The 25,948-nt window shown below is 46.2% G+C and overlaps 1 protein-coding gene across 2 annotated transcripts in view; it reads right to left on the bottom strand.

Annotated features, from left to right (window-relative positions):
* Positions 1-25,948, bottom strand: part of DNM1L (dynamin 1 like) — an 84,302-nt gene that overhangs the window by 29,459 nt on the left and 28,895 nt on the right. For both annotated transcript variants that reach the window (XM_044281156.1, XM_044281157.1), the window contains 5 exons: positions 23,783-23,854; positions 3,995-4,081; positions 3,534-3,696; positions 2,768-2,888; positions 1,568-1,699 (listed from right to left, as the gene is read on the bottom strand). In XM_044281156.1, coding sequence (XP_044137091.1) covers positions 1,568-1,699; positions 2,768-2,888; positions 3,534-3,696; positions 3,995-4,081; positions 23,783-23,854 — 575 coding nt within the window. The remainder of the gene's footprint in view (positions 1-1,567; positions 1,700-2,767; positions 2,889-3,533; positions 3,697-3,994; positions 4,082-23,782; positions 23,855-25,948) is intronic.

Here is a 25,948-nt window from a genome sequence, read left to right as displayed (position 1 = left end):
AGGTGAAACAAGCCATCCTTTATCTGCGAAAGCAGAAAAAAAAAAAAAAAACATCCGAGAAATTGCTACACTATTAGGAGGGGCAATATCCACAATTTGGTACATCCTGAGAAAGAAAGAAAGCACTGGTGACTTCAACAATGTAAAAAGACCCGGACGCCCACGAAAGACAACAGTGGTGGATGATCGCAGGATAATTACCATGGTGAAGAGAAACCCCTTCCCAACAGCCAACCAAGTGAACAACGCTCTCCAGGATTTAGGCGTATCAATATCCAAATCTACCATAAAGAGAAGACTGTAGGAAAGTAAATACAGAGGGTTCACTGCACGGTGCAAGACACTCATAAGCCTCAAGAATAAGAAGGCTAGATTGGACTTTGCTAAAAACATCTTAAAAAACCTGGACACTTCTGGAAGAACATTCTTTAGACAGATGAAACCAAGATCAATCTCTACCTGAATGATGGAAAGAAAAAAGTATGGCGAAGGCATGGTACAGCTCATGATCCAAAGCATACCACGTAAAACACGGTGAAGGCACTGTGATGGCTTGGGCATGCATGGCTACCAGTGGCACTGGGTCCTAGTGTTTATTGATGATGTGACACAGAACAGAAGCAGCTGGATGAATTCTGGGGTTTTCAGAGACATACTGTGTGCTCAAATCCAGCCAAACTGATTGGTCGGCGTTTCATAATACAGATGGACAAGGACCCGAAACAAAGCGAAAGCAACCCAGGAGTTTATTAAAGCAAAGAAGTGGAATATTCCTGAACGGCCGAGTCAGTCACCTGATCTGAACCCAATAGAGCATTTCACTTGGTAAAGACTAAACTTCAGACAGAAAGACCCACAAACAAACAGCAACTGAAAACCGCTGCAGTAAAGGCCTGGCAGAGCATTAAAAAGGAGGAAACTGCGTCTGGTGATGTCCATGAGTTCAAGACTTCAGGCAGTCATTGCCAACAAAGGGGTTTCAACCAAGTATTAGAAATTAACATTTTAGTTACAATTATGTAATTTGTCCAATTACTTTTTAGCCCCTGAAATAAAGGAACGGAGTTTAAAAATGTTTTAGTTCCTCACATTTTTATGCAATCAACCCACTGACGTAAAGCTGAAAGTCTGAACTTCAGCTGCATCTGAATTGTTCTGTTCACAATCCATTGTGGTAATGTACAGAACAGAAATTAGGAAAATGTTGTCTCTGTCCAAATACAGTACATATATGTGACCTAACTGTAATATCACAGGAAACAGCTGCATGGACATGGCCATGTGACCACAGCCCAGAACAGAAACAGCAGCTATACCAGTAAAAGAAATACATTAGAAGACTACAGCTACCATCATAAATAATTATTTTAAAGGAAAACCCCTTAAAGTATTACATGGTTACTATTCAAAAGAGCTACTCTTAGCGGCTCTCCATCCTGGTTCATTAGAGGGGGGGGGGGGGTCTGAAACAGATATATGCCCCAATAACTCAGAAATAATATCAAGTTTATGTCAGGTGAGCTGAAACATGCACCGACAATCACAACCTACCTCCCGGTTCACTTACCTGTTCAGTGTCCGTGCTAGGTACTTGGTTCCATTTCTATTGGCCAAAGATGGGTATTTCTTCTGTAGAAAAGCATACTCATCCCGGATGGAGTCTGCCACACTTTTCTTGTTATTAATATCTAGCTGACTCCTAAAATATAGTATAAAACAATAGATTAAAGTAAATCCCAACCATTTATCATTGTCATTTTCAATACTTAAAATCTCGCTGTGCGAGTCAGACTTCATCTTTCTTGATTCAGAGCTTTAAATCTCAAACATTTAAAACAAGGCATTCTTCCTGCCTGCGGTCACCACTAGAGGGAGCTTTAAAGGGACACTGTCAGGCCTTCTGAGCATAATTAGATCTTTATATGCCCTCCTAGGTCTTGTAATACGTTTCCAATTCATATAAGTATTATCCCTGTGCGCATTTTAAAACGTGAAAAATAATCTTTATAATCACCTGTCCTTTATGCCCAAGGGGCGTTCTTTGCGCCACATTTATGCCCAGCCGCGCCCCCAACTGCTGGATCAGTATTCACTTCGCTGGGCGGTATTTTCTTGTCCCTGACATTCAGAGATCCTGCGCATGCACAATATGAAGTTACGGTCATCGGCATCAATAGGGGATGATGTGATCCCGGCGAACGAGGGTGCCGGGCGCATGCGCAGGAACTCAGAATGTCGGGGACAGGAAAATACCGCCCAGCGAAGTGAATACGGATGAGATGGGCGTGTCTAAGGGTCCGGCAGTTGGGGCGCAGCTGGGCACAAATGCGGCGCAAAGAACGCCCCTTGGGCATAAAGGACAGGTGATTATAAAGATTATTTTTCACGTTTTAAAATGTGCACAGGGATAATACTTATATGAATTGGAAACGTATTACAAGACCTAGGAGGGCATATAAAGATCTAATTATGCTCGGAAGGCCTGACAGTGTCCCTTTAAGAGCCATTTGCAATTGTGCTACTACTGCGTTTAATATATAACCAGCATGTAGTAAGCGCCCTCTAGTGGTGACAACAGGCAGCAAGTGGGTTGCTGGGGATTCAGAGCTTTGCATCAGAAAATAAAAGCTTTAACCATTATAAAGATGTATTACGGATGAATCAACATAGAATTTTGGATCTATTAAGATTAAAACACCAAAAAAATAGATTATTTAATATATCGGCAGCGTGATTTAATTATTCCTTGAACTTATTAAGTCACTACCTGTTGACCACTCCAATAATGCCCAGTTTCACAGGAATGACCCTCCCCAGCAAAACGTCCATGGCATCTGTACCAGCATCCATGAGGTCCAGCTTGGTGATGACAGCGAGCGTTCTCCGCCCTGACAGACAGATTTTGACAAAGTTAGATCAAAATGTTCCTATTCCGAAATAGTGATGCGAGTTCTAATATTCCCCGAGAAAAAAATAAAATAAATAAAAAAAAAATAAAAATTTGCATGCACCGATCACAAAAACTTACAATTTGCAGGACTAGCCTCAGTCATATGCATCTTCCTTCTCTTGCAACTTCTTACTTATTTGAAGGCCTCGTGCACACGACCGTATCCCTTCTGTGGTCCCAAAATTGCGTATCCGCAAAACACAGATATGGTCTATGTGCTGTCCACATTTTATTCACAGACCTATTCTTTTTAATGGGTCCATGGTCTGCATTTTGCGGACATGTTCTTTTTTCAGAAAGGACATAGTTATGAGAAAAGCAAAAAGGTGATCAGCGTGCTTTCCGCATCCATATGTCTGCTCCGCAAAAAGATAGAACATGTCCTACACTTGTCCGCAAAATGCAGACCAAGGACCCATCGTAGCCAATAGGTCCAGAAAACATGCAGATGCAACACAGACAGGATCCGTGATTTGCAGACCGAGGAACAGGTAAGGTTGTGTGCATGGGACCTATATGAGATTAGAAGAAAAGATCTATGTGTCAGTAAAACATGTCAGGCCCTGCACTCCTCAATGCTCACCGTCCGGATCACACTCTCTGGCAACCTTCAGAGCCTCAGACGTAGCCATGTCCGTGTTGGCAGCAGTGACGGCCAGAATGATGGAATTGGGGTTACCGATGTACCGGAAAATGAGCTCCCGGATCTGAACTTCAATGTCTTTGGGCTGGTCGCCTACAGGTACCTACAGGTATTGGTTAGAGAGGAAAAAAAAATAAAAAAATTGATAACGGAATTGTGCCATCAGACCAACATGGCCGATTTCTTCTAGCAACAGCGCCACACCTGTCCATGGTTTGTTCCTGTACTGCAGCTTAGCATAACTAAAGTAAATGTGGCAGTAATGCAATACCGGGCACAACCCATACACAGGGGTGGCGCTGTTTAATAAAAAAAAAAAAAAAAGCAGCCATGTATTCAAATCCAGGACAGCCATTTAAAAAGGGAGTTATTGATGGCATAAAGAACATAAAATCTGTTACCTTTGTCATCCCGGGTAAATCCACCAGTGTCAGGTTGACGACATTGGGAGAGAATATCTTCAAATGGATGGGTTCTGAACTAATACCCTAGTATAAAGAAAAGACTGTCAGCTAAAAAGGTATTATAAATCAATTATCAATAATACTGATTAGAGAATTAACTATAATTCTCAGGGCCTTATAGTGAAATAAGATGGGGCCCCACGACCTAGTGTAAGAGAATTATAACAGCAGCAAAAATAGCAATAATTAAAGGTATAATAGCACTATACAATTGCAAGAAAAAGTATGTGAACCCTTTGGAATGATCTGGAATTCCGCACAAATTAGTCATAAAATGTGATCTGATCTTCATCTAAGTCACAACAATAGACAATGACAGTCTGCTTAAACTAATAACACACAAAGAATAAAATGTTACCATGTTTTTATTGAACACACCATGTAAACATTCACAGTGCAGGTGGAAAAAGTATGTGAACCCTTGGATTTAATAACTGGTTGAACCTCCGTTGGCAGCAATAACTTCAACCAAACGTTTCCTGTAGTTGCAGATCAGACGTGCACAACAGTCAGGAGTAATTCTTGACCATTCCTCTTTACAGAACTGTTTCAGTTCAGCAATATTCTTGGGATGTCTGGTGTGAATCGCTTTCTTGAGGTCATGCCACAGCATCTCAATCGGGTTGAGGTTAGGACTCTGACTGGGCCACTCCAGAAGGCGTATTTTCTTCTGTTTAAGCCATTCTGCTGTTGATTTACTTCTATGCTTTGGGTCGTTGTCCTGTTGCAACACCCATCTTCTGTTGAGCTTCAGCTGGTGGACAGATGGCCTTAAGTTCTCCTGCAAAATGTCTTGATAAACTTGGGAATTCATTTTTCCTTCGATGATCGCAATCCGTCCAGGCCCTGACGCAGCAAAGCAGCCCCAAACCATGATACCCCCACCACCATACTTCACAGCTGGGATGAGGTTTTGATGTTGGTGTGCTGTGCCTCTTTCTCCACACATAGGGGCACATTTATCATTAGCTCAAGTCAGAATAATGGAGTGAAAAAGTCAAAAAAAATTGCGCAATCGCTTTAACTACGCAAACATTTGCAACTTTTTTCTGCTCTGCACTATGCTTGCCAGTTTTCTGAAAGTGAGCGTGTTTTCTTATGTAAATGAATCTCTAGACAGATTTACTTTTGCGACTATTTAACCGCCTCCGGACCGCCTTAGGCTACTTTCACACTAGCGTTCGATCGGATCCGTTCTGAACGGATCCGATCATAATAATGCAGACGGAGGCTCCGTTCAGAACGGATCCGTCTGCATTATTTTTAGCATATAACAGCTAAGTGTGAAAATAGCCTCGTACGGATCCGTCCAGACTTTCAATGTAAAGTCAATGGGGGACGGATCCGCCTGAAGATTGAGCCATATTGTGGCATCTTCAAACGGATCCGTCCCCATTGACTTACATTGTAAGTCTGGGCGGATCCGCACGCCTCCGCACGGCCAGGCGGACACCCGAACGCTGCAAGCAGCGTTCAGCTGTCCGCCTGTCCGTGCGGAGGCGAGCGGAGGCTGAACGCCGCCAGACTGATGCAGTCTGAGCGGATCCGCTCCATTCAGACTGCATCAGGGCTGGACGGCTGCGTTCGGGTCCGCTCGTGAGCTCCTTCAAACGGAGCTCACGAGCGGACCGACGAACGCTAGTGTGAAAGTAGCCTAACGCAGGATCGCGTTCCGGAGGCAGCTGTCTCAGGCAGAGTCACGCATCTACGCGTCATCTTGCGAGACGCGAGATTTCCTGTGAACGTGCGCACACAGGCGCGCGCGTTCACAGGAACTGCAGGTAAGCGAGTGAATCTACAGCCTGCCAGCGGCCATCGTTTGCTGGCAGGCTGTAGATGCGATTTTTTTAAACCCCTAACAGGTATATTAGATGCTGTTTTGATAACAGCGTCTAATATACCTGCTACCTGGTCCTCTACCTTCCACCAGAGGACACAGGCAGCTCTGTAATAAGTAGCACCAAACTACACTACACTACACCCCCCCCCCCCCCATCACTTATTAACCCCTGATCACCACATACAGACTCCCTGATCACCCCCCCTGTCAGGCTCCATTCAGACGTCCGTATGAGTTTTGCGGATCCGATCCGTGGATCCGCAAAACACATACGGACCTCTGAATGGAGCCTTACAGGGGGGTGATCAATGACAGGGGGTGATCAGGGAGTGTATTCGGGGTGATCACCCCCCTGTAAGACTCCATTCAGACGTCCGTATGCGTTTTGCGGATTCGCAAAACACGGACACCGCGGATCCGCAAAACACATACGGACGTCTGAATGGAGCCTTACAAGGGGGTAATCACCCCATATAGACTCCCTGATCACCCCCGTCAGGCTCCATTCAGACATTTTTTTGGCACAAGTTAGCGGAAATTGATTTATTAATTTTTTTGTTTTTTCTTACAGAGTCTCATATTCCACTAACTTGTGTCAAAAAATAAAATCTCACATGAACTCACCATACCCCTCACGGAATCCAAATGCATAACATTTTTTAGACATTTATATTCCAGACTTCTTCTCACGCTTTAGGGCCCCTAAAATGCCAGGGCAGTATAAATACCCCACATGTGACCCCATTTCGGAAAGAAGACACCCCAAGGTATTCGCTGAGGGGCATATTGAGTCCATTAACTTTTTGTCCCAAGTTAGCGGAAAGGGAGACTTTGTGAGAAAAATTAAAATAAAAAAAATAAAATATCAATTTACGCTAACTTGTTCCCAAATGCCCCCCCCAAAAAAAATCTTCTATGAACTCGCCATGCCCCTCATTGAATACCTTGGGGGGTCTTTCCAAAATGGGGTCACATGTGGGGTATTTATACTGCCCTGGCTTTTTAGCGGCCCTAAAGCGTGAGAAGAAGTCTGGGATCCAAATGTCTAAAAATGCCCTCCTAAAAGGAATTTGGGCCCCTTTGCGCATCTAATCAGCAAAATAGTGTCACACATGTGGTATCGCCGTACTCAGGAGATGTAGGGCAATGTTTTGGGGTTTCTTTTTACATATACCCATGCTGGGTGAGAGAAATATCTCTCTATAATTAGACTTTTAGAGAGATATTTCTCTTACCCAGCGTGGGTATATGTAAAAATACCTTAGGGTGTCTACTTTCCGAAATAGGGTCATTTGTGGGGGTTTTCTACTGTCTGGGCATTGTAGAACCTCAGGAAACATGACAGGTGCTCAGAAAGTCAGAGCTGCTTCAAAAAGCAGAAATTCACATTTTTGTACCATAGTTTGTAAACGCTATAACTTTTACCCAAACATTTTTTTTTTCAAAAGACATGTAAAACAATACATTTAGAGAACAATTTATATAGAAATGTAGTTGTTGAAAAATGTTACAACTGAAAGTGAAAAATGACATTTTTTTTGCAAAAATTTCGGTAAATTTCAATTAATAACAAAAAAAGTAAAAATGTCAGCAGCAATGAAATACCACCAAATGAAAGCTCTATTAGTGAGAAGAAAAGGAGGTAAATTTCATTTGGGTGGTAAGTAGCATGACCGAGCAATAAACCGTGAAAGTAGTATAGTGCAGAATTGTACAAAGTGGTCTGGTCATTAAGGGTGTTTAAGCTAGGGGAGCTGAGGTGGTTAAAAAGTCGCAATAAAATGTGCAATTTCACTCCAGTGATGACCATGCTTATTTTATGAGACTTTTTAATAGAACATGGGACTTTTTTTGTAAAGACGTGCAACTTTTGTAAAGCTGCTTACTGACGGATAAACTACTACAGTCAAACCACATTTATTACAGTCTTAACCCTTTGAGGACCATAAGATTACCGTCATCAATATAAAAATAATTATATATTTTCCATTTAAGAATGTATTTGAACAATAAATAAAACCATTTCCACACTTGTGTCATTTTTGAAGGAGCAGTTATGACACTGGACAAATGTGACTATTTAGGTTACTTTTAATGGAAGGCCAAAAGAAGCTAAAAATTTTTGTTACGGCAACTGGAGTTCGTACACTTCAGTTGCTGTAACTAAGCAATTTCATGAAATAACTGTCAAAAAGCTAGATCCATTTGTTAAGAACTTTTTTTTTTTGTGTCAAAATATAAGTATTTTAAGTTCTTAATCATACGTTACAGGCAATTAAATCTGACTTGGCTAAAACGGACTTTAGCCATATGTGAAAGTGGAGTGAGCTGTCAGAGTAATGATAAATCTGGCCCATAGTGTTGTGCGTTTCTTCCAAACAACTCAACTTTGGTTTCATCTGTCCACAGAATATTTTGCCAGTACTGCTGTGGAATATCCAGGTGCTCTTGTGCAAACTGTAAACATGCAGCAATGTTTTTTTGGACAGCAGTGGCTTCCTCTGTGGTATCCTCCCATGAAATCCCTTCTTGTTTAGTGTTTTACGTATCGTAGATTCGCTAACAGGGATGTCAGCATATGCCAGAGACTATTGTAAGTCTTTAGCTGACACTCTAGGATTCTTCTTCACCTCATTGAGCAGTCTGTGCTGTGCTCTTGCAGTCATCTTTACAGGATGGCCACTCCTAGGGAGAGTAGCAGCAGTGCTGAACTTTCTCCATTTATAGACAATTTGTCTTACCGTGGACTGATGAACAGCAAGGCTTTTGGAGATACTTTTATAACCCTTTCCAGCTTTGTGCAAGCCAACAATTCTTAATCATCGGTCTTCTGAGAGCTCTTTTGTGCGAGGCATCATTCACATCAGGCAATGCTTCTTGTGAAAAGCAAACCCAGAACTGGTGTGTGTTTTTTATAGGGCAGGGCAGCTGTAACCAACACCTCCAATCTCATCTCATTGATTGGACTCCAGTTGGCTCACACCTCACTCCAATTAGCTCTTAGAGATGTCATTAGTCTAGGGGTTCACATACTTTTTCCACCTGCACTGTAAATGTTTACATGGTGTGTTCAATAAAAACATGGTAACATTTAATTCTGTGTGTGTTATTAGTTTACGCAGACTGTGATTGTCTATTGCTGTGACTTAGATGAAGATCAGATCACATTTTATGACCAATTTGTGCAGAAATCCATATCATTCCAAAGGGTTCACATACTTTTTCTTGCAACTGTATATACCCGAAAACCCACATTATAACAAAAAGCTAGCATATTGTTATTCCCTCCAAAAAGGTACAATGCTCCTACACCTTACTGGGCCCCATAACAAGCGCTATGCTATAATTAAGCCCATGGTCCTGGTACTTTCTGTTGCTTACAAGTAAAATTTCGATTAAAGGAGTTAGCTACTTTAAAAGAATATGCGGTATATGGCCATACAGTGCATGCTGCGGCATAATAAACTCATGGTATGCTTTCAGCGGAGCTGCCGTTGGCCCCAGGCCGTCTGTCCATGGGCTATGTCATGAGTGCAGTGCCTCGGCCACCTTATCCATGGGAAGCAAAATGGCAGTGGTCATGCGAGTTACTCGTGTGACTGCTTTCGGCTGAATCCTCCAGAGGGGTGAGCTGTAGTTTGTATTCGTACCATTTTGATCATTCCATTTTTTCGGGAGGCAGGACAGCAAACCTTACATGGATTTTTTTTCTTTTTACAGTGTTAATCATGCAGGATGAATAATGTGATATTGTTATAACCCATATTAACCCCCCCACTGCATTTTTTTTTTTTAGACTACCCCAGTGGAATTACTCACTACTTGATCAATATACTGCAAGCGCATAAACCCATTGCACAGGAGGGTAAAGTTTTTTTTGTGGCGGTGGGAAGAATACAGCAATTCCTTCATTGTTTTCCCTTTTTTTTTTTTTTTTTTTTTTACATAAAATGGAAATTACCTGTCAGCATTATTCTGTGAGTCGGGGTGATTGTGGCAATATATCATATCAGGAAAGGAAACCAGTCACATATTTATATATACAGGTCCTTCTAAAAAAAATTAGCATATTGTGATAAAGTTCATTATTTTCTGTAATGTACTGCTAAACATTAGACTTTCATATATTTTAGATTCATTACACACCAACTGAAGTAGTTCAAGCCTTTTATTGTTTTAATATTGATGATTTTGGCATACAGCTCATGAAAACCCCAAATTCCTATCTCAAAAAATTAGCATATCATGAAAAGGTTCTCTAAACGAGCTATTAACCTAATCATCTGAATCAACTAATTAACTCTAAACACCTGCAAAAGATTCCTGAGGCTTTTAAAAACTCCCAGCCTGGTTCATTACTCAAAACCGCAATCATGGGTAAGACTGCCGACCTGACTGCTGTCCAGAAGGCCATCATTGACACCCTCAAGCAAGAGGGTAAGACACAGAAAGAAATGTCTGAAGGAATAGGCTGTTCCCAGAGTGCTGTATCAAGGCACCTCAGTGGGAAGTCTGTGGGAAGGAAAAAGTGTGGCAGAAAACGCTGCACAACGAGAAGAGGTGACCGGACCCTGAGGAAGATTGTGGAGAAGGACCGATTCCAGACCTTGGGGGACCTGCGGAAGCAGTGGACCGAGTCTGGAGTAGAAACATCCAGAGCCACCGTGTACAGGGGTGTGCAGGAAATGGGCTACAGGTGCCGCATTCCCCAGGTCAAGCCACTTTTGAACCAGAAACAGCGGCAGAAGCGCCTGACCTGGGCTACAGAGAAGCAGCACTGGACTGTTGCATGTCATTCGGAAATCAAGGTGCCAGAATCTGGAGGAAGACTGGGGAGAGGGAAATGCCAAAATGTCTGAAGTCCAGTGTCAAGTACCCACAGTCAGTGATGGTCTGGGGTGCCATGTCAGCTGCTGGTGTTGGTCCACTGTGTTTTATCAAGGGCAGGGTCAATGCAGCTAGCTATCAGGAGATTTTGGAGCACTTCATGCTTCCATCTGCTGAAAAGCTTTATGGAGATGAAGATTTCATTTTTCAGCACGACCTGGCACCTGCTCACAGTGCCAAAACCACTGGTAAATGGTTTACTGACCATGGTATTACTGTGCTCAATTGGCCTGCCAACTCTCCTGACCTGAACCCCATAGAGAATCTGTGAGATATTGGGAAGAGAAAGTTGAGAGACGCAAGACCCAACACTCTGGATGAGCTTAAGGCCGCTATCGAAGCATCCTGGGCCTCCATAACACCTCAGCAGTGCCACAGGCTGATTGCCTCCATGCCACGCCGCATTGAAGCATCCTGGGCCTCCATAACACCTCAGCAGTGCCACAGGCTGATTGCCTCCATGCCACGCCGCATTGAAGCAGTCATTGCTGCAAAAGGATTCCCGACCAAGTATTGAGTGCATAACTGAACATAATTATTTGAAGGTTGACTTTTTTTGTATTAAAAACACTTTTCTTTTATTGGTCGGATGAAATATGCTAATTTTTTTAGATAGGAATTTTGGGTTTTCATGAGCTGTATGCCAAAATCATCAATATTAAAACAATAAAAGGCTTGAACTACTTCAGTTGGTGTGTAATGAATCTAAAATATATGAAAGTCTAATGTTTATCAGGACATTACAGAAAATAATGAACTTTATCACAATATGCTAATTTTTTTTAGAAGGACCTGTATATATTTTTTTTAATAGCATGTTATTTAAAAAAAAATAAAAAAAAGACTAACAACATTTTAACTTCTGTGTAATTAGCTGTATGTTTTTTGTGGGACAAGTGGGATATTATATTACTACAACAGTATATATTCAGTCACTTTTTTTCGTGTTTTTATACATTTATTTGAACTGCAACATGCATGGTTTAAGGCTACTTTCACATTAGCGTGAAAGGCATATCCCCATGGATGTCTTCAGTTCAGTCATTTTGACCAATCAGGCAAAAGATAAAACCGCAGCATGCTACGGTTTTATCTTCGGCCCAAAAAAAACCTGAAGACTTGCCTAATGCCGCATTTTTTTCCATAGGAATATATTAGTGCCGGATCTGGCATTCAAGACATACTGGCGACCCTATCCGTAGGAAGGTTTCTGATTGTTTCTATTTTCTATTTTAAAGTCACATTTCCCTGAAGAAAACCATGCAGCGGAGCCTAATTACATTATGAGCAGCAGAAGTGGAAGTCTGAGACACTGGTACATATGCCGGGAAATCATAAAGGCACAATGAGGACACGTGAAAATTTTACAGGATTAATTAGGCTCTTCTCCAATCCTCTATAATGACTTCATGCAGCCGGTAACGTAGACATAGAACAGGAACAGCAACATGATACGCCCACACTACACCCTTTATTAGTGCACAGACGTGACCACTAGGGATTAGCGAATTTCATATTTTGAACTTCGACTTTGTGTTGTGGTATAAGCTGAATTGCCTTATGGATTCTGTTACCACGGACCATAACGCAATTCCATGACAGAATGCATGGCATGGCGTTATTCATTCCGTCATAATAGAAGTCTATGGGCTGCATAACAAATCCGTCCGGTTTCCGTTATGCAGGAGAGGACTCCTACTGTACATAACAGAAACCGGACCAATCCGTTACGCAGATCATAGACTTCTATTATGACGGAATGAATAACGCAATGCCTCTAAAGGCACTCCATCATAGAATTGCATTATGGTCCGTGGTAATGGAATCCATAACGCAATTCAGCTTATACAACAACACGACTTCAAAACATGAAATTCACTCATCCCTAGTGGTCACGTCTGTACACTAACATGTCATTGACCCATGGGACTTAAGGACACTTATTCTCATGATTGCCAGGAAGCCTGGGGATAGGCTGATAAAATTGGTTAATGAGAAAAGCCCTTTAAAGACACCTCCTTCCTCAGGATCCTGTTTCCTCAGTCCCTACGAACATTATATAAAATGGAATACATGTGAATCCCGGTGAGGTATTTGCTGCTCCGCACAAGTCTCTACTTCCTAAAGACAACTTGAGGGAGATTTATCATAACTGGGACAAAGGAAAACTGACCCGTTGGCCCTAACAACCAATAAGATTCATCCCCCCATTTTTCAAAGGAGCTCTGAAAAATAAAAAGCAGAATCTGATTGGTTGTTATGGGGAACTAAAGCAAGCAACTGTCAAGAGGGAAGCTTTCCCTCCCAGCAATCTCTTGCTAGCTAATAGAGGAGATCGCTGCTGTTACATGCAGCGATCTCCTTCGCAGCATGGGGAGGAGCGATCGCTATGCCATTGCTCATTCCCATACTGTGTAGTGGTTTGCTGGTGGGAGATCGTTATTAGACAGCACGATCTGCCGCTGGCAAGCACTGATCTTTAAGAATGCTTAAAGGGGTTCTCTGGGATTTAAGAAAATGAAAATACTTTATTATAAATATATTCCCAAATACCTTTCATTAGTTATAATGGTTCATTTTGTCTAGGGAGCAATCATTAGGAGAAATAAAATGCCCACTGTCTATTAGTCCACACAGAACCTGTCCTAATCACACAGGCGGGTGAAGTTACTTCACAACACTGAGCTAAAGAGCCGCCTCATCCTCCTCTCTGCTCTACTTGTCAGGGATTATGATCCTGAATACAGATAAGATCTTCAGCTGAATCTCTGTAGGAATGGAGTTCATGAGGAGACATGAAGTACAGAGAGGATATTGGAGATGTAAGTAATGAGCAGCAGCACTTGTACGCAGTCTCCATTACCACAGTCTGTCCATGTCTCCTAATGAGCTCATTTCCTTCAGAGATTCAGCTGAAGATCTTATCAGCTGTATTCATGATCATAATCCCTGACAAGCAGGACGGCGGACATTTTATCTCTCCTAACGATGGGTATTTGGGAATATGTTTATAATAAAGTAATAATAGATATTTTCATTTTCTTAATTCCTGGAGGACCCCTTTAACCACTTCAGCCCCGCTAGGTGAAACCCCCTTCATGACCAGAGCACTTTTTACACTTCGGCACTACACTACTTTCACCGTTTATCGCTCGGTCATGCAACTTACCACCCAAATGAATTTTACCTCCTTTTCTTCTCACTAATAGAGCTTTCATTTGGAGGTATTTCATTGCTGCTGGCATTTTTACTTTTTTTGTTATTAATCAAAATGTAACGATTTTTTTGCAAAAAAATGATATTTTTCACTTTCAGCTGTAAAATTTTGCAAAAAAAAAACGACATCCATATATAAATTTTTCGCCAAATTTATTGTTCTACATGTCTTTGATAAAAAAAAAATGTTTGGGCAAAAAAAAAAAAATGGTTTGGGTAAAAGTTATAGCATTTACAAACTATGGTACAAAAAGGAGATTTTTGTATAACTTACCAGTTAAATCTCTTTCTCGCTCTTCCTTGGGGGACACAGACCTTGGGTATAGCTCAGCTCCCTAGGAGGCGTGACACTAAGTAAAACTGTTAAGCCCCTCCTCCATCAGCTATACCCTCAGCCTGGAGATAGAGGCTACCAGTTGCGTGTCCAAGTAGTGAAAGGATAACAACCAATAACGGAAACAACCAGCCAGCAACCCAACGGGGCGCCAGACCATAACCCTGTAACCAAACACAGAAGGGTGGGTGCTGTGTCCCCCAAGGAAGAGCGAGAAAGAGATTTAACTGGTAAGTTATACAAAAATCTCCTTTTCTCGCCCATTTTCCTTGGGGGACACAGACCTTGGGACGTTCAAGAGCAGTCCAAGAAGGGAGGGACCACAAACCCAAGGCGGAACACCACCAGAGCATCAGGAAACCGCTGCCTGCAAAACCAGGCGGCCCAACGCAGCATCCGCTGATGCATGCGTATGCACCCTATAGAACTTTGTGAAAGTGTGCAGAGAGGACCAAGTGGCTGCTTTGCACAACTGTTCAGCCGAGGCCCGATGCCTCTGCGCCCAGGAAGCTCCGACTGCTCTGGTGGAATGAGCAGTGACGCCGAAAGGCGGAGGTCTGCCCTTGGCTCGATAAGCCTCAGACACCGCCAGTTTAATGAAACGGGCAATAGCCACCTTGGAGACCGCCAACCCTTTGCGCGAACCCTCCGGAACCACAAACAGGGAGTCCGTGCGCCGAAAGGACCCGGTGACCTCCAAGTAAATCCTCAACGCCCTGACCACATCCAGACGGTGCAGTTCCCGTTCTCTGGGGTGGGAAGGAGAGGGACAGAGCGACGGAAGGACGATGTCCTCATTGATGTGAAAGGCGGAGACCACCTTTGGCAGGAAAGTCGGGACAGGCCGAAGCACAACCTTATCCTGGTGGAAGATCAGGAAAGGTTCGGAGCAAGAAAGAGCCGCTAACTCCGACACCCGTCGGAGAGACGTGACGGCCACAAGAAAGATGACCTTGCAGGACAGAAGGCGAAGGGAGACCTCCCGTAAAGGCTCGAAGGGGGCTGATTGGAGCGCCGAGAGCACCACATTCAGGTCCCAGGAAGGAACTGGAGGGCGGTACGGCGGAACAGAGTGAGCCACCCCTTGTAAAAAGGTCTTAATTGGCCCTAGAGGGGCCAGGGGACGCTGGAGAAGAATAGACAGCGCCGAAATCTGACCCTTCAGAGAACTGAGGCACAGCCCCAGGTCCAGACCCGACTGGAGGAAGGACAGGATTGTGGGAAGAGAAAACCGGAGAGGTGGGATGCTCCGGGACTCACAGAACCCCAGATAGGACCTCCAAACCCGATAGTAGATCCTAGAGGATACGGGCTTACGAGCCCGGATCATGGTGCGGACTACGTCCGCGGAGAAACCCCGTCGCGTTAAGACGGCGGTCTCAATAGCCACGCCGTCAAACGTAGCGAGCCTAAATGCTCGTGGAAGATCGGTCCCTGAGAGAGAAGGTCTTCCCTGGAGGGCAGTGGCCACGGTGCGTCTGCCAACAGCAACATTAGGTCGGCGTACCAAGACCGGCGGGGCCAATCCGGGGCGATTAGAATCGCGGGGACGCCCTCTGCCGCGATCCTCCGAAGAACCCGTGGCAGGAGGGGAAAAGGAGGAAAGACGTACAGAAGGGAGAATTCGCGCCACGGAAGGACGAGCGCGTCGGCGCCGTATGCCTTCGGGTCCCGTGCCCTGGCCAGGTATAGGGGGACCTTGTGGTTGAATTTGGAGGCCATGAGGTCCACGTCGGGGCGACCCCAGTGAAGACAAAGGGCTTCGAACACCTCTGGGTGCAGGGACCATTCTCCCGGGTCGATGGTGGACCGGCTGAGGAAATCCGCCGCCCAGTTGTCCACCCCCGGGATGTAAATCGCAGATAAGGCCGGCACGTGCGTCTCCGCCCAGAGGAGAATGAGGGTCACCTCTTGCATCGCTGCGAGTGCCTCCCTGATGGTTTATGTATGCCACAGCCGTGGCATTGTCCGATTGGATCCGAACAGGGTGGCCCTCAGCAGATGGGTCCAGTGTCTGAGGGACAGAAGAATCGCCCTCAGTTCCAGAATATTGATTGGAAGTCTGGACTCCGATAGAGACCAAACGCCCTGGACGGACCGGGGAGGGAAAACCCCCCCCCACCCCCGTAAGCTGGCATCTGTGGTAATCACCAGCCAGTTCAGTGGAAGGAAGGACTTCCCCCTTAGAGGGATATGCAACCACCAGCCGAGGGAAGCTCGAGCCAGGGGAGGCAGAAGAAAGGTCCTGTCCAGACTCCTCAGTGATTTGTCCCAGGCCGACAGAATTGCCCTCTGAAAGGTGCGGGATCGGAATTGTGCGAACGGCACCGCTTCGAAACAGGCAACCATCTTTCCCAACAACCGCATGCTGGATCTGAGGGAAGGGCGGTGATGACGGAGGAGACTGCGAACCGACCCGCGAAGGGCCAGACGCTTGTCCGACGGAAGGCGGACCTCCGCCAACTCTGTATCCAGGAGCATCCCCAGGAAGATCAGCCGTCTGGAGGGGGTAAGGGAAGATTTGGGGTGGTTGATAATCCAACCGAACCGCGTCAGGGTCTCCAGAGTGAGTTCCACACTGCGGGATGTCTGAGAGAAGGAGGGTGCCTTGACCAGGATGTCGTCCAAGTATGGGAGAAGAAAAACACTTCTTGAACGTAGAAGGGCCAAGACAGGGGCCAGGACCTTGGTGAACACTCGAGGAGCAGTCGCCAGACTAAAGGGAAGGGCGACGAATTGGAAGTGATCGTCCCCCACCGCAAAGCGCAGGAAGCGGTGATGACATGGAGCAACCGGAACGTGGAGGTATGCATCCTGAAAGTCGATTGAGGCCATGAAATCCCCTCTTTCCAGGGAGGCCACTGCGGACCTGAGAGACTCCATCCGGAATCTCTGCAGTCGGAGAAAACGGTTCAGGCGTTTTAGGTCCAAGATCGGACGCACTGAGCCTTCCTTCTTGGGAACCACAAAGAGGTTCGAGTAGAACCCCCTGAACCTTTCCGTCGGAGGCACGGGGGCGACGACACCCTTGTCCATTAGAGAGTGAATGGCCGCGAAGAAGGCGGCCACTCGTACGGGATCTCGCGGAGGACGGGATCGGAAGAAACGGTCTGGCGGAATGGACGCAAATTCGATTTTGTATCCGCAAGATACAATCTCGAGCGCCCATGCGTCTGAGATGTGGGCCCGCCATACGTTCCTGAATAGGAGAAGGCGGCCCCCCACCCGGGTGGGTGGGGGCGCACCTTCAGGCAGAGGGCTGCTGGCCTGTGGGAGCCCGTGCAGGCTGGGACTTGCACCAGGTAGGTTGCGTCCGAAAAAACGGCTTCTTGCGTCTATCCTGGGCTGGGCCAGAGGAAGAAGAACTGGCCGCGGGTCTAGACCCGGTGGGCTTGCGAAAGGACCGAAAACGGGACGAACCAGCGCGACCACGGGGGGCGCCCATTGGCCTGGACTGGGGGAGGTGAGTACTCTTCCCACCCGTGGCCTCTGATATAAGTTCGTCCAGACGGGTTCCGAACAGGTGGGAACCCGTGAATGGTAGGCCGGCCAAAGAGCGTTTGGAAGCGGCGTCCGCCGCCCAAACCTTCAGCCAGAGTTCCCTCCTGACAGAAACTGCCAGGGCAGAGGAACGGGCAATGAGGGCACCCGCATCAAGGGAGGCCTCACAGACGAATTTTCCGGCCTGAACAATTAGTTGGGCTAAGGAACGGAGGTCCTGAACAGGGACGTCCGACCCTAACTCCCGTTCCAGTTGCAAACCCCATTCAGAGACTGCTTTGCCAACCCAGGCGGAGGCAAAGACCGGTCTAAGGGCCGAACCAGAGGCAGTAAATATGGCCTTGGAGAGGGATTCCGTACGACGGTCCTCAACAGACTGGAGGGAAGATCCGTCCTGTACAGGAATAGTAGTGCTTTTGGACAGGCGAGCCACGGGAGGATCAACCTTAGGCGGGGATGTCCACGTGGTCACAGAATCCGCTGGAAAGGGATAACAAATGTCCAGCTTTTTGGGTGTAATAAAGCGGACGTTAGGCCGAGTCCAAGCCTTGGATACCACAGAAGAAAAATCAGCGTGTATGGGAAAAACCTTGGAGGCCTGTTTGGGGCGGAGAAAGGACACGCCGGCCTGTTCAGAGCTGGGGGGGTCATCGTGTAGCTGAAAGGTATCACGGATGCTAGTGACAAGATGCCCCACCGCGGACGCCAATTTGGACGGAAGCTCTGAGTCCATGTCCACGTCCGAATCCGCCAGTTCTCCCTCAGAAAGCGTATCCCTTTGAGAGGATAGACTTGACTGAGCTCGCACGCATGGCGGAGAGAGCGAAGCATCTGGAGAAGATGTGCGCTCAACCCTTGAACGTTTCTGAGTATGCCGGGCCCTGGAAGATTCGCTGGGAGGCAGGGAACCAGTGGGGGCGGCAGAAACGGTAGTCCCAGCGGGTGCGACAGGGATTGTGGCAGCCTGCGGGAGAGGCGGTCTATCCACGAGACGGCCCACTACGTGTGTAAGGCTTTCCACCGCCTGAGACAGAGACCTAGCCCAGTCAGGGGGTTCAGAGGCACCGGGGGGCGCAGCGGGAAGCGGGCCCTGCACCGGGGCCTGACATGCAAGGCAATGCGGCTCAGATTGCCCACGCGGAAAAAGTTCCTTACAGGCGGTACAGGCATGGTACCAGGGTTTGGGGGCACCTGTGGGATCTGACATGCTGAAGTGTGGTTGTACTCTAATATAGAGACCACAAAGGGTTATAGCAGCTATGACCAGGAGGGTTAGGAGAGGGTTAACTGTCCTACCAGTGCCTCAGAAGAACGTCAGGAGATGGCCCAGATCAGCAGCAGCAGAGAAGCAGTGAACAGCAGTGAGCAGCAGAGAGCGCCCACAGAAGCCGAGCGATGTACACAGGAGGTCCCCCACCGTGTCCCAGCTTCCTGTCAGGAGTGAGGAAGCGCGGGAAACCTCAGCAGAAAGCGCGGGGAACAAGCTCCGCCCCCTCCAGCGCTTGAAATGTCTCCTGTGAAGGAGAACGTAGCTCCGCCCCCAAAATGACGCGCGGAAGCCCCGCCCCCTGCCGGGACCGCTAAGCCCCGCCCCCCGTTCTCGGCGGGAAGGGGGAGAGAGAGAAGAGAAAAATGGAGTCAGCCCCGATGAGGGGGAGGGGGGGGGAGAAAGATAGCAGCGTGGGGGGGAAAAGCGTGGGGGTGCTGAGGATGCTGCTGTGCTGCATTGTCCTGCAGATGAGCGCTCAGAATGAGCGACCACGGGTGCCCCCCTTACCCAGAGGGGTAGATGCTGCAGATAGGGACGGGGTATGGGCTGGAATAGCCATCTCACCGTGCGACGTCTTCACCCTCAGTCCTTTCCAGCAGGGTCGCCCCTTCAGCCACTGGCACCGCAGTGGCAGGAAGCTGGAAGAGGGGCTTGGCGTGCGGGCGACCCCCTAGCTGGCGGGATGTAGGGGAGCCATTGCTGCCCAGATCCTCCTATTGCTTCTGTGGGGGAGGCAGCAGTGCAGATAAGTTGGCACTGGCGCAGCTCAACCCCGGGAGAGCAGAGAGGTCAAATGCGTCTCTGGTATCCCTAGGAAAAAATGAAATAACAAAATTAGAAGAAAAAGTAAAAATAACAAGGAGAAAACAGCCCTGCAGTAGCAGGGAGTGTCTTGCCTCCTTGGACACTAAGCTAAAACTGGTAGCCTCTATCTCCAGGCTGAGGGTATAGCTGATGGAGGAGGGGCTTAACAGTTTTACTTAGTGTCACGCCTCCTAGGGAGCTGAGCTATACCCAAGGTCTGTGTCCCCCAAGGAAAATGGGCGAGAAAATGTGAATTTCCGCTTTTTCAAACAGCTCTGACTTTCTGAGCACCTGTCATGTTTCCTGAGGTTCTACAATGCCCAAACAGTAGAAAAACCCCACAAATGACCCCATTTCGGAAAGTAGACACCCTAAGGTATTCGCTGATGGGCATAGTGAGTTCATAGAACTTTTTATTTTTTGTCACAAGTTAGCGGAAAATGATGATGATTTTATTTTTTTTATTTTTTCTTACAAAGTCTCATATTCCACTAACTTGCGACAAAAAATAAAAAAATTCTAGGAACTCACCATGCCCCTCACAGAATACCTTGGGGTGTCTTCTTTCCAAAATGGGGTCACTTGTGGGGTAGTTATACTGCCCTGGCAATTTAGGGGCCCAAATGTGTGAGAAGAACTTTGCAATCAAAATGTGTAAAAAAATGACCGGTGAAATCCAAAAGGTGCACTTTGGAATATGTGCCCCTTTGCCCACCTTGGCAGCAAAAAAGTGTGACATGTGGTATCGCCGTACTCAGGAGAAGTTGGGCAATGTGTTTTGGGGTGTCATTTTACATATACCCATGCTGGGTGAGAAAAATATCTTGGTCAAATGCCAACTTTGTATAAAAAAATGGGAAAAGTTGTCTTTTGCCAAGATATTTCTCTCATCCAGCATGGGTATATGTAAAATGACCCCCCAAAACACATTCCCCAACTTCTCCTGAGTACGGCGATACCAGATGTGTGACACTTTTTTGCTGCCAAGGTGGGCAAAGGGGCACATATTCCAAAGTGCACCTTTCGGATTTTGCAGGGCATTTTTTACACATTTTGATTGTAAAGTTCTTCTCACACATTTGGGCCCCTAAATTGCCAGGGCAGTATAACTACGCCACAAGTGACCCCATTTTGGAAAGAAGACACCCCAAGGTATTCCGTGAGGGGCATGGCGAGTTCCTAGAATTTTTTATTTTTTGTCACAAGTTAGCGGAAAATGATGATTTATTTTTTTTCTCTTTTTTCCTTACAAAGTCTCATATTCCACTAACTTGCGACAAAAAATAAAAAATTCTAGGAACTCGCCATGCCCCTCACGGAATACCTTGGGGTGTCTTCTTTCCAAAATGGGGTCACTTGTGGCGTAGTTATACTGCCCTGGCAATTTAGGGGCCCATATGTGTGAGAAGAACTTTGCAATCAAAATGTGTAAAAAATGCCCTGCAAAATCCGAAAGGTGCACTTTGGAATATGTGCCCCTTTGCCCACCTTGGCATCAAAAAAGTGTCACACATCTGGTATCGCCGTACTCAGGAGAAGTTGGGGAATGTGATTTGGGGTGTCATTTTACATATACCCATGCTGGGTGAGAGAAATATCTTGGCAAAAGACAACTTTTCCCATTTTTTTATACAAAGTTGGCATTTGACCAAGATATTTTTCTCACCCAGCATGGGTATATGTAAAATGACACCCCAAAACACATTCCCCAACTTCTCCTGAGTACGGCGATACCAGATGTGTGACACTTTTTTGCAGCCTAGATGCGCAAAGGTGCCCAAATTCCTTTTAGGAGGGCATTTTTAGACATTTGGATCCCAGACTTCTTCTCACACTTTCGGGCCCCTAAAAAGCCAGGGCAGTATAAATACCCCACATGTGACCCCACTTTGGAAAGAAGACACCCCAAGGTATTCAATGAGGGGCATGGCGAGTTCCTAGATTATTTTTTTTGCATAAGTTAGCGGATATTGATTTTTTTTTTTGTTTTTTTCTCACAAAGTCTCACTTTCCGCTAACTTAGGACAAAAATTTCAATCTTTCATGGACTCAATATGCCCCTCACGGAATACCTTGGGGTGTCTTCTTTCCGAAATGGGGTCACTTGTGGCGTAGTTATACTGCCCTGGCTTTTTAGGGGCCCTAAAGCGTGAGAAGAAGTCTGGAATATAAATGTCTAAAAATGTTTACGCATTTGGATTCCGTGAGGGGTATGGTGCGTCCATGTGAGATTTTATTTTTTGACACAAGTTAGTGGAGTATGAGACTTAGTAAGAAAAAACAAAAACAAAAACAAACAAAAAATTTCCGCTAACTTGTGCCAAAAAAAATGTCTGAATGGAGCCTTACCAGGGGGGGGGGGGGGGGGGGGTGATCACCCATATAGACTCCCTGATCACCCCCCTGTCATTGATCACCCCCCCTGTAAGGCTCCATTCAGACATCCGCATGATTTTTTACGGATCCATGGATACATGGATCGGATCCACAGAACGCATGCGGACGTCTGAATGGAGCCTTACAGGGGGGTTATCAATGACAGGGGGTGATCAGGGTAATCAGGGTGATCACCCCCCTGTCACTGATCACCCCCCCTGTAAGGCTCCATTCAGACATCCGCATGATTTTTTACGGATCCATGGATACATGGATCGGATCCACAAAACGCATGCGGACGTCTGAATGGAGCCTTACAGGGGGGTTATCAATGACAGGGGATGATCAGGGTGATCACCCCCCTGTCACTGATCACCCCCCCTGTAAGGCTCCATTCAGACATCCGCATGATTTTTTACGGATCCATGGATACATGGATCGGATCCACAGAACGCATGCGGACGTCTGAATGGAGCCTTACAGGGGGGTTATCAATGACAGGGGGTGATCAGGGTAATCAGGGTGATCACCCCCCCTGTCACTGATCACCCCCCCTGTAAGGCTCCATTCAGACGTCCGCATGATTTTTACGGATCCATGGATACATGGATCGGATCCGTAAAAATCATGCGGACGTCTGAATGGAGCCTTACAGGGGGGTGATCAATGACAGGGGGGTGATCAATGACAGGGGGGTGATCAGGGAGTGTATATGGGTGATCACCCGCCTGTCATTGATCACCCCCCTGTAAGGCTCCATTCAGACGTCCGCATGATTTTTACGGATCCATGGATACATGGATCGGATCCGTAAAAATCATACGGACGTCTGAACGGAGCCTGACAGGGGGGTGATCAATGACAGGGCGGTGATCAATGACAGGGGGGTGATCAGGGAGTTTATATGGGGTGATCATGGGTGATCAGGGGTTTATACGGGGTTAATAAGTGACGGGGGGGGGTGTAGTGTAGTGTAGTGTGGTGTTTGGTGGGACTGTACTGACCTACCTGAGTCCTCTGGTGGTCGATCCTAACAAAAGGGACCACCAGAGGACCAGGTAGGAGGTATATTAGACGCTGTTATGAAAACAGCGTCTAATATACCTGTTAGGGGTTAAAAAATTCGGATCTCCAGCCTGCCAGCGAGCGATCGCCGCTGGCAGGCTGGAGATCCACTCGCTTACCTTCCGTTCCTGTGAGCGCGCGCGCCTGTGTGCGCGCGTTCACAGGAAATCTCGCGTCTCGCGAGAAGACGCGTATATGCGTCCAGGAAGAATAAAGCAACCACCTCCCGGACGCATATACGCGTACAGCGGTCGGGAGGTGGTTAAACATCAGAACTGCCCGATGAACGAGTGTTTGCCGTTCATCAGGCAATTGGCAGCAGTATTATACTGCAAGATGATCACTGATCAGTGCTCATGCGAACGCTTGCTAGCGATTACCGGTCGAAATATCTGCAGGTGTAATACAGCCTTTGCACTAATTCACACTTACTTTATTGTTCCCAGAAATCCTCTCTGTTTCATTCTCAATTTCTTGACGAATTTCATCAAAGTCTGTAAAAATCTGAAAAAGGAAATATCATGACACATTTATTACAAAGCAGTAGCGGAAGACCAAAAGAAACATACTTACAGATATAGATCCCACCCGCTGTGTTCTGACGATGCTCTCCACATCCTGGATCAACATGCTGGAACACCAAGAAAGGCCTGCACACCCAAACACTATCTGAGTAGGGGTCACCACTGCGGGCAGTGAGCTGTGTGGCACTTCCCCGGCATTTCCAGTGTGTTGAGCTGGTATCAGTGGAGAGCGTCAGGAACCAGAGCAGCATTAGGACAGTAGCAGTGAGGGATTAGGGAGGGGGATTTTAAACCTTTCAGGCCTTTATTTTTATCTCTTTGGAATCCCCTTTAATATTATGACAGTTGCCCCTCAGCAACAGAATACAAGTTGGAAGTCCCTCTTGGGGGAAGCACAGACAGGGGCGAAACTGGATAATCTCTTCAAAGGGAACCTGTCACCATAAATATGGAGTGCAATCTGCAGGCAGCATGTTATAGAGCAGGAGGAGCTGAGCTGATTGATATATAGTTTTATGGGAAAGGGAAAAAATTCAGTAAAACTTTATAAATTATACATTTTTATTATAATTTATTATAAATTTAAAGGGCTTCTCCTGGAATGATTTAAAATGGCTGCCAGCAACCTGTCCTAGAAAGTGAGTAGGACTGGTTGCCTCCACTTGCAGAGCTGTCTAGGGGGTGAGGCCACACTACACATTAGTGTGTATTCCTTTCAGGCTGCTCAGCCATGATGGCATATCATAGGCAGGATCGCATCATTACCATCTATTGTAGAGCTGTGTAGTTAAGCCGTGCCAACTCACCCACCTAGGCAGCTCTGCAAGTGGTGGAAACCAGTCCTCATATCCTAGGACAGGTTCCTGGTGTCCATTTTAAATCATTCCCAGAGAACCCCTTTAAGTCCCTGCTCTTTTTAAGTTTAGTAGTCGCGTGGTTGACAGCTAACTGAGCATTACTAAGCATACAGGGAAGGTTGTCAATCACAGGACGACAGATATGATGGCACTGCACTTTGCTGCTGACAGGTTCCCTTCAAGTATAAGGCCTCATGTACATGTCTACATTATAGTTATATAATGCCCATAAAGTGTGCTTTTCATTTTATATGGCGCCACAAATTCCAATTCCTCAGATATTGTATTGGGTCTATGCAAAACAACTGCATACTCCATCACATGGAATAAGATGGTCCTTTGGGGAGTCGCTGCTCAGGGCCTGTGCATATGACTTTACCAAGTGCTCCTTTATGTCCTATAAGTAGGGAAGAGCGAACCCGGAGAAGTTCGGGTTCGGCCAAAGTTTGGGTTCGGGACCCGAACACCAAACCCGAACCCTACTAAAGTCAATGGGGACCCAAACTTCACTTTATTATTTTCCATTATAACATGGTTATAACAGAAAATAATAGCATTCTTAAGATAGAATGCTAAATAAAATGGCCATTGAGGGGTTAAAACTTATGAATTTTTTTTGAAACTCCCCTCATCCGGTATCCCCTTCTTTCTTCAGGATCTGCGATGACGTCACCGCGCTCACCTATCTTCATTCAGCAGGACCTGCGATGACGTCACTGCGCTCACCATGTGGTGAGCGTGGTATTGTCATCGCAGGTGCTGAAGAAAGAAGAGGATACGGGCTGCGCGATCAAATAGATGAGGTGAGTTTTTTTTTTTTTTAACTCACCTCATCTATTTGATCGCGCAGCCCGTATCCTCTTCTTTCTTCAGGACCTGCGATGACAATACCACGCTCACCACATGGTGAGCGCAGTGACGTCATCTCAGGTCCTGCTGAATGAAGATAGGTGAGCGCGGTGACGTCATCGAAGGTCCTTTTGCAGGTCCTGAAGAAAGAAGGGGATACCGGCTGCGCGATCAAGTGGATGAGGGGAGTTTAAAAAAAATATATATATTTTTAACCCCTCAATGGCCATTTTATTTAGCATTCTATCTTAAGAATGCTATTATTTTCTGTTATAACCATGTTATAACGGAAAATATAATCACCCGAACTTCAGTGAAAAAGTCCGGGTTCGGGTACCCAAACTCGCAAAGTTCGGTACGAACCCAAA

The sequence above is a fragment of the Bufo gargarizans genome, chromosome 2 (assembly GCF_014858855.1).
Source record: "Bufo gargarizans isolate SCDJY-AF-19 chromosome 2, ASM1485885v1, whole genome shotgun sequence".
Taxonomy (NCBI): domain Eukaryota; kingdom Metazoa; phylum Chordata; class Amphibia; order Anura; family Bufonidae; genus Bufo; species Bufo gargarizans.
This window is presented reverse-complemented; position numbering and strand designations above follow the sequence as displayed.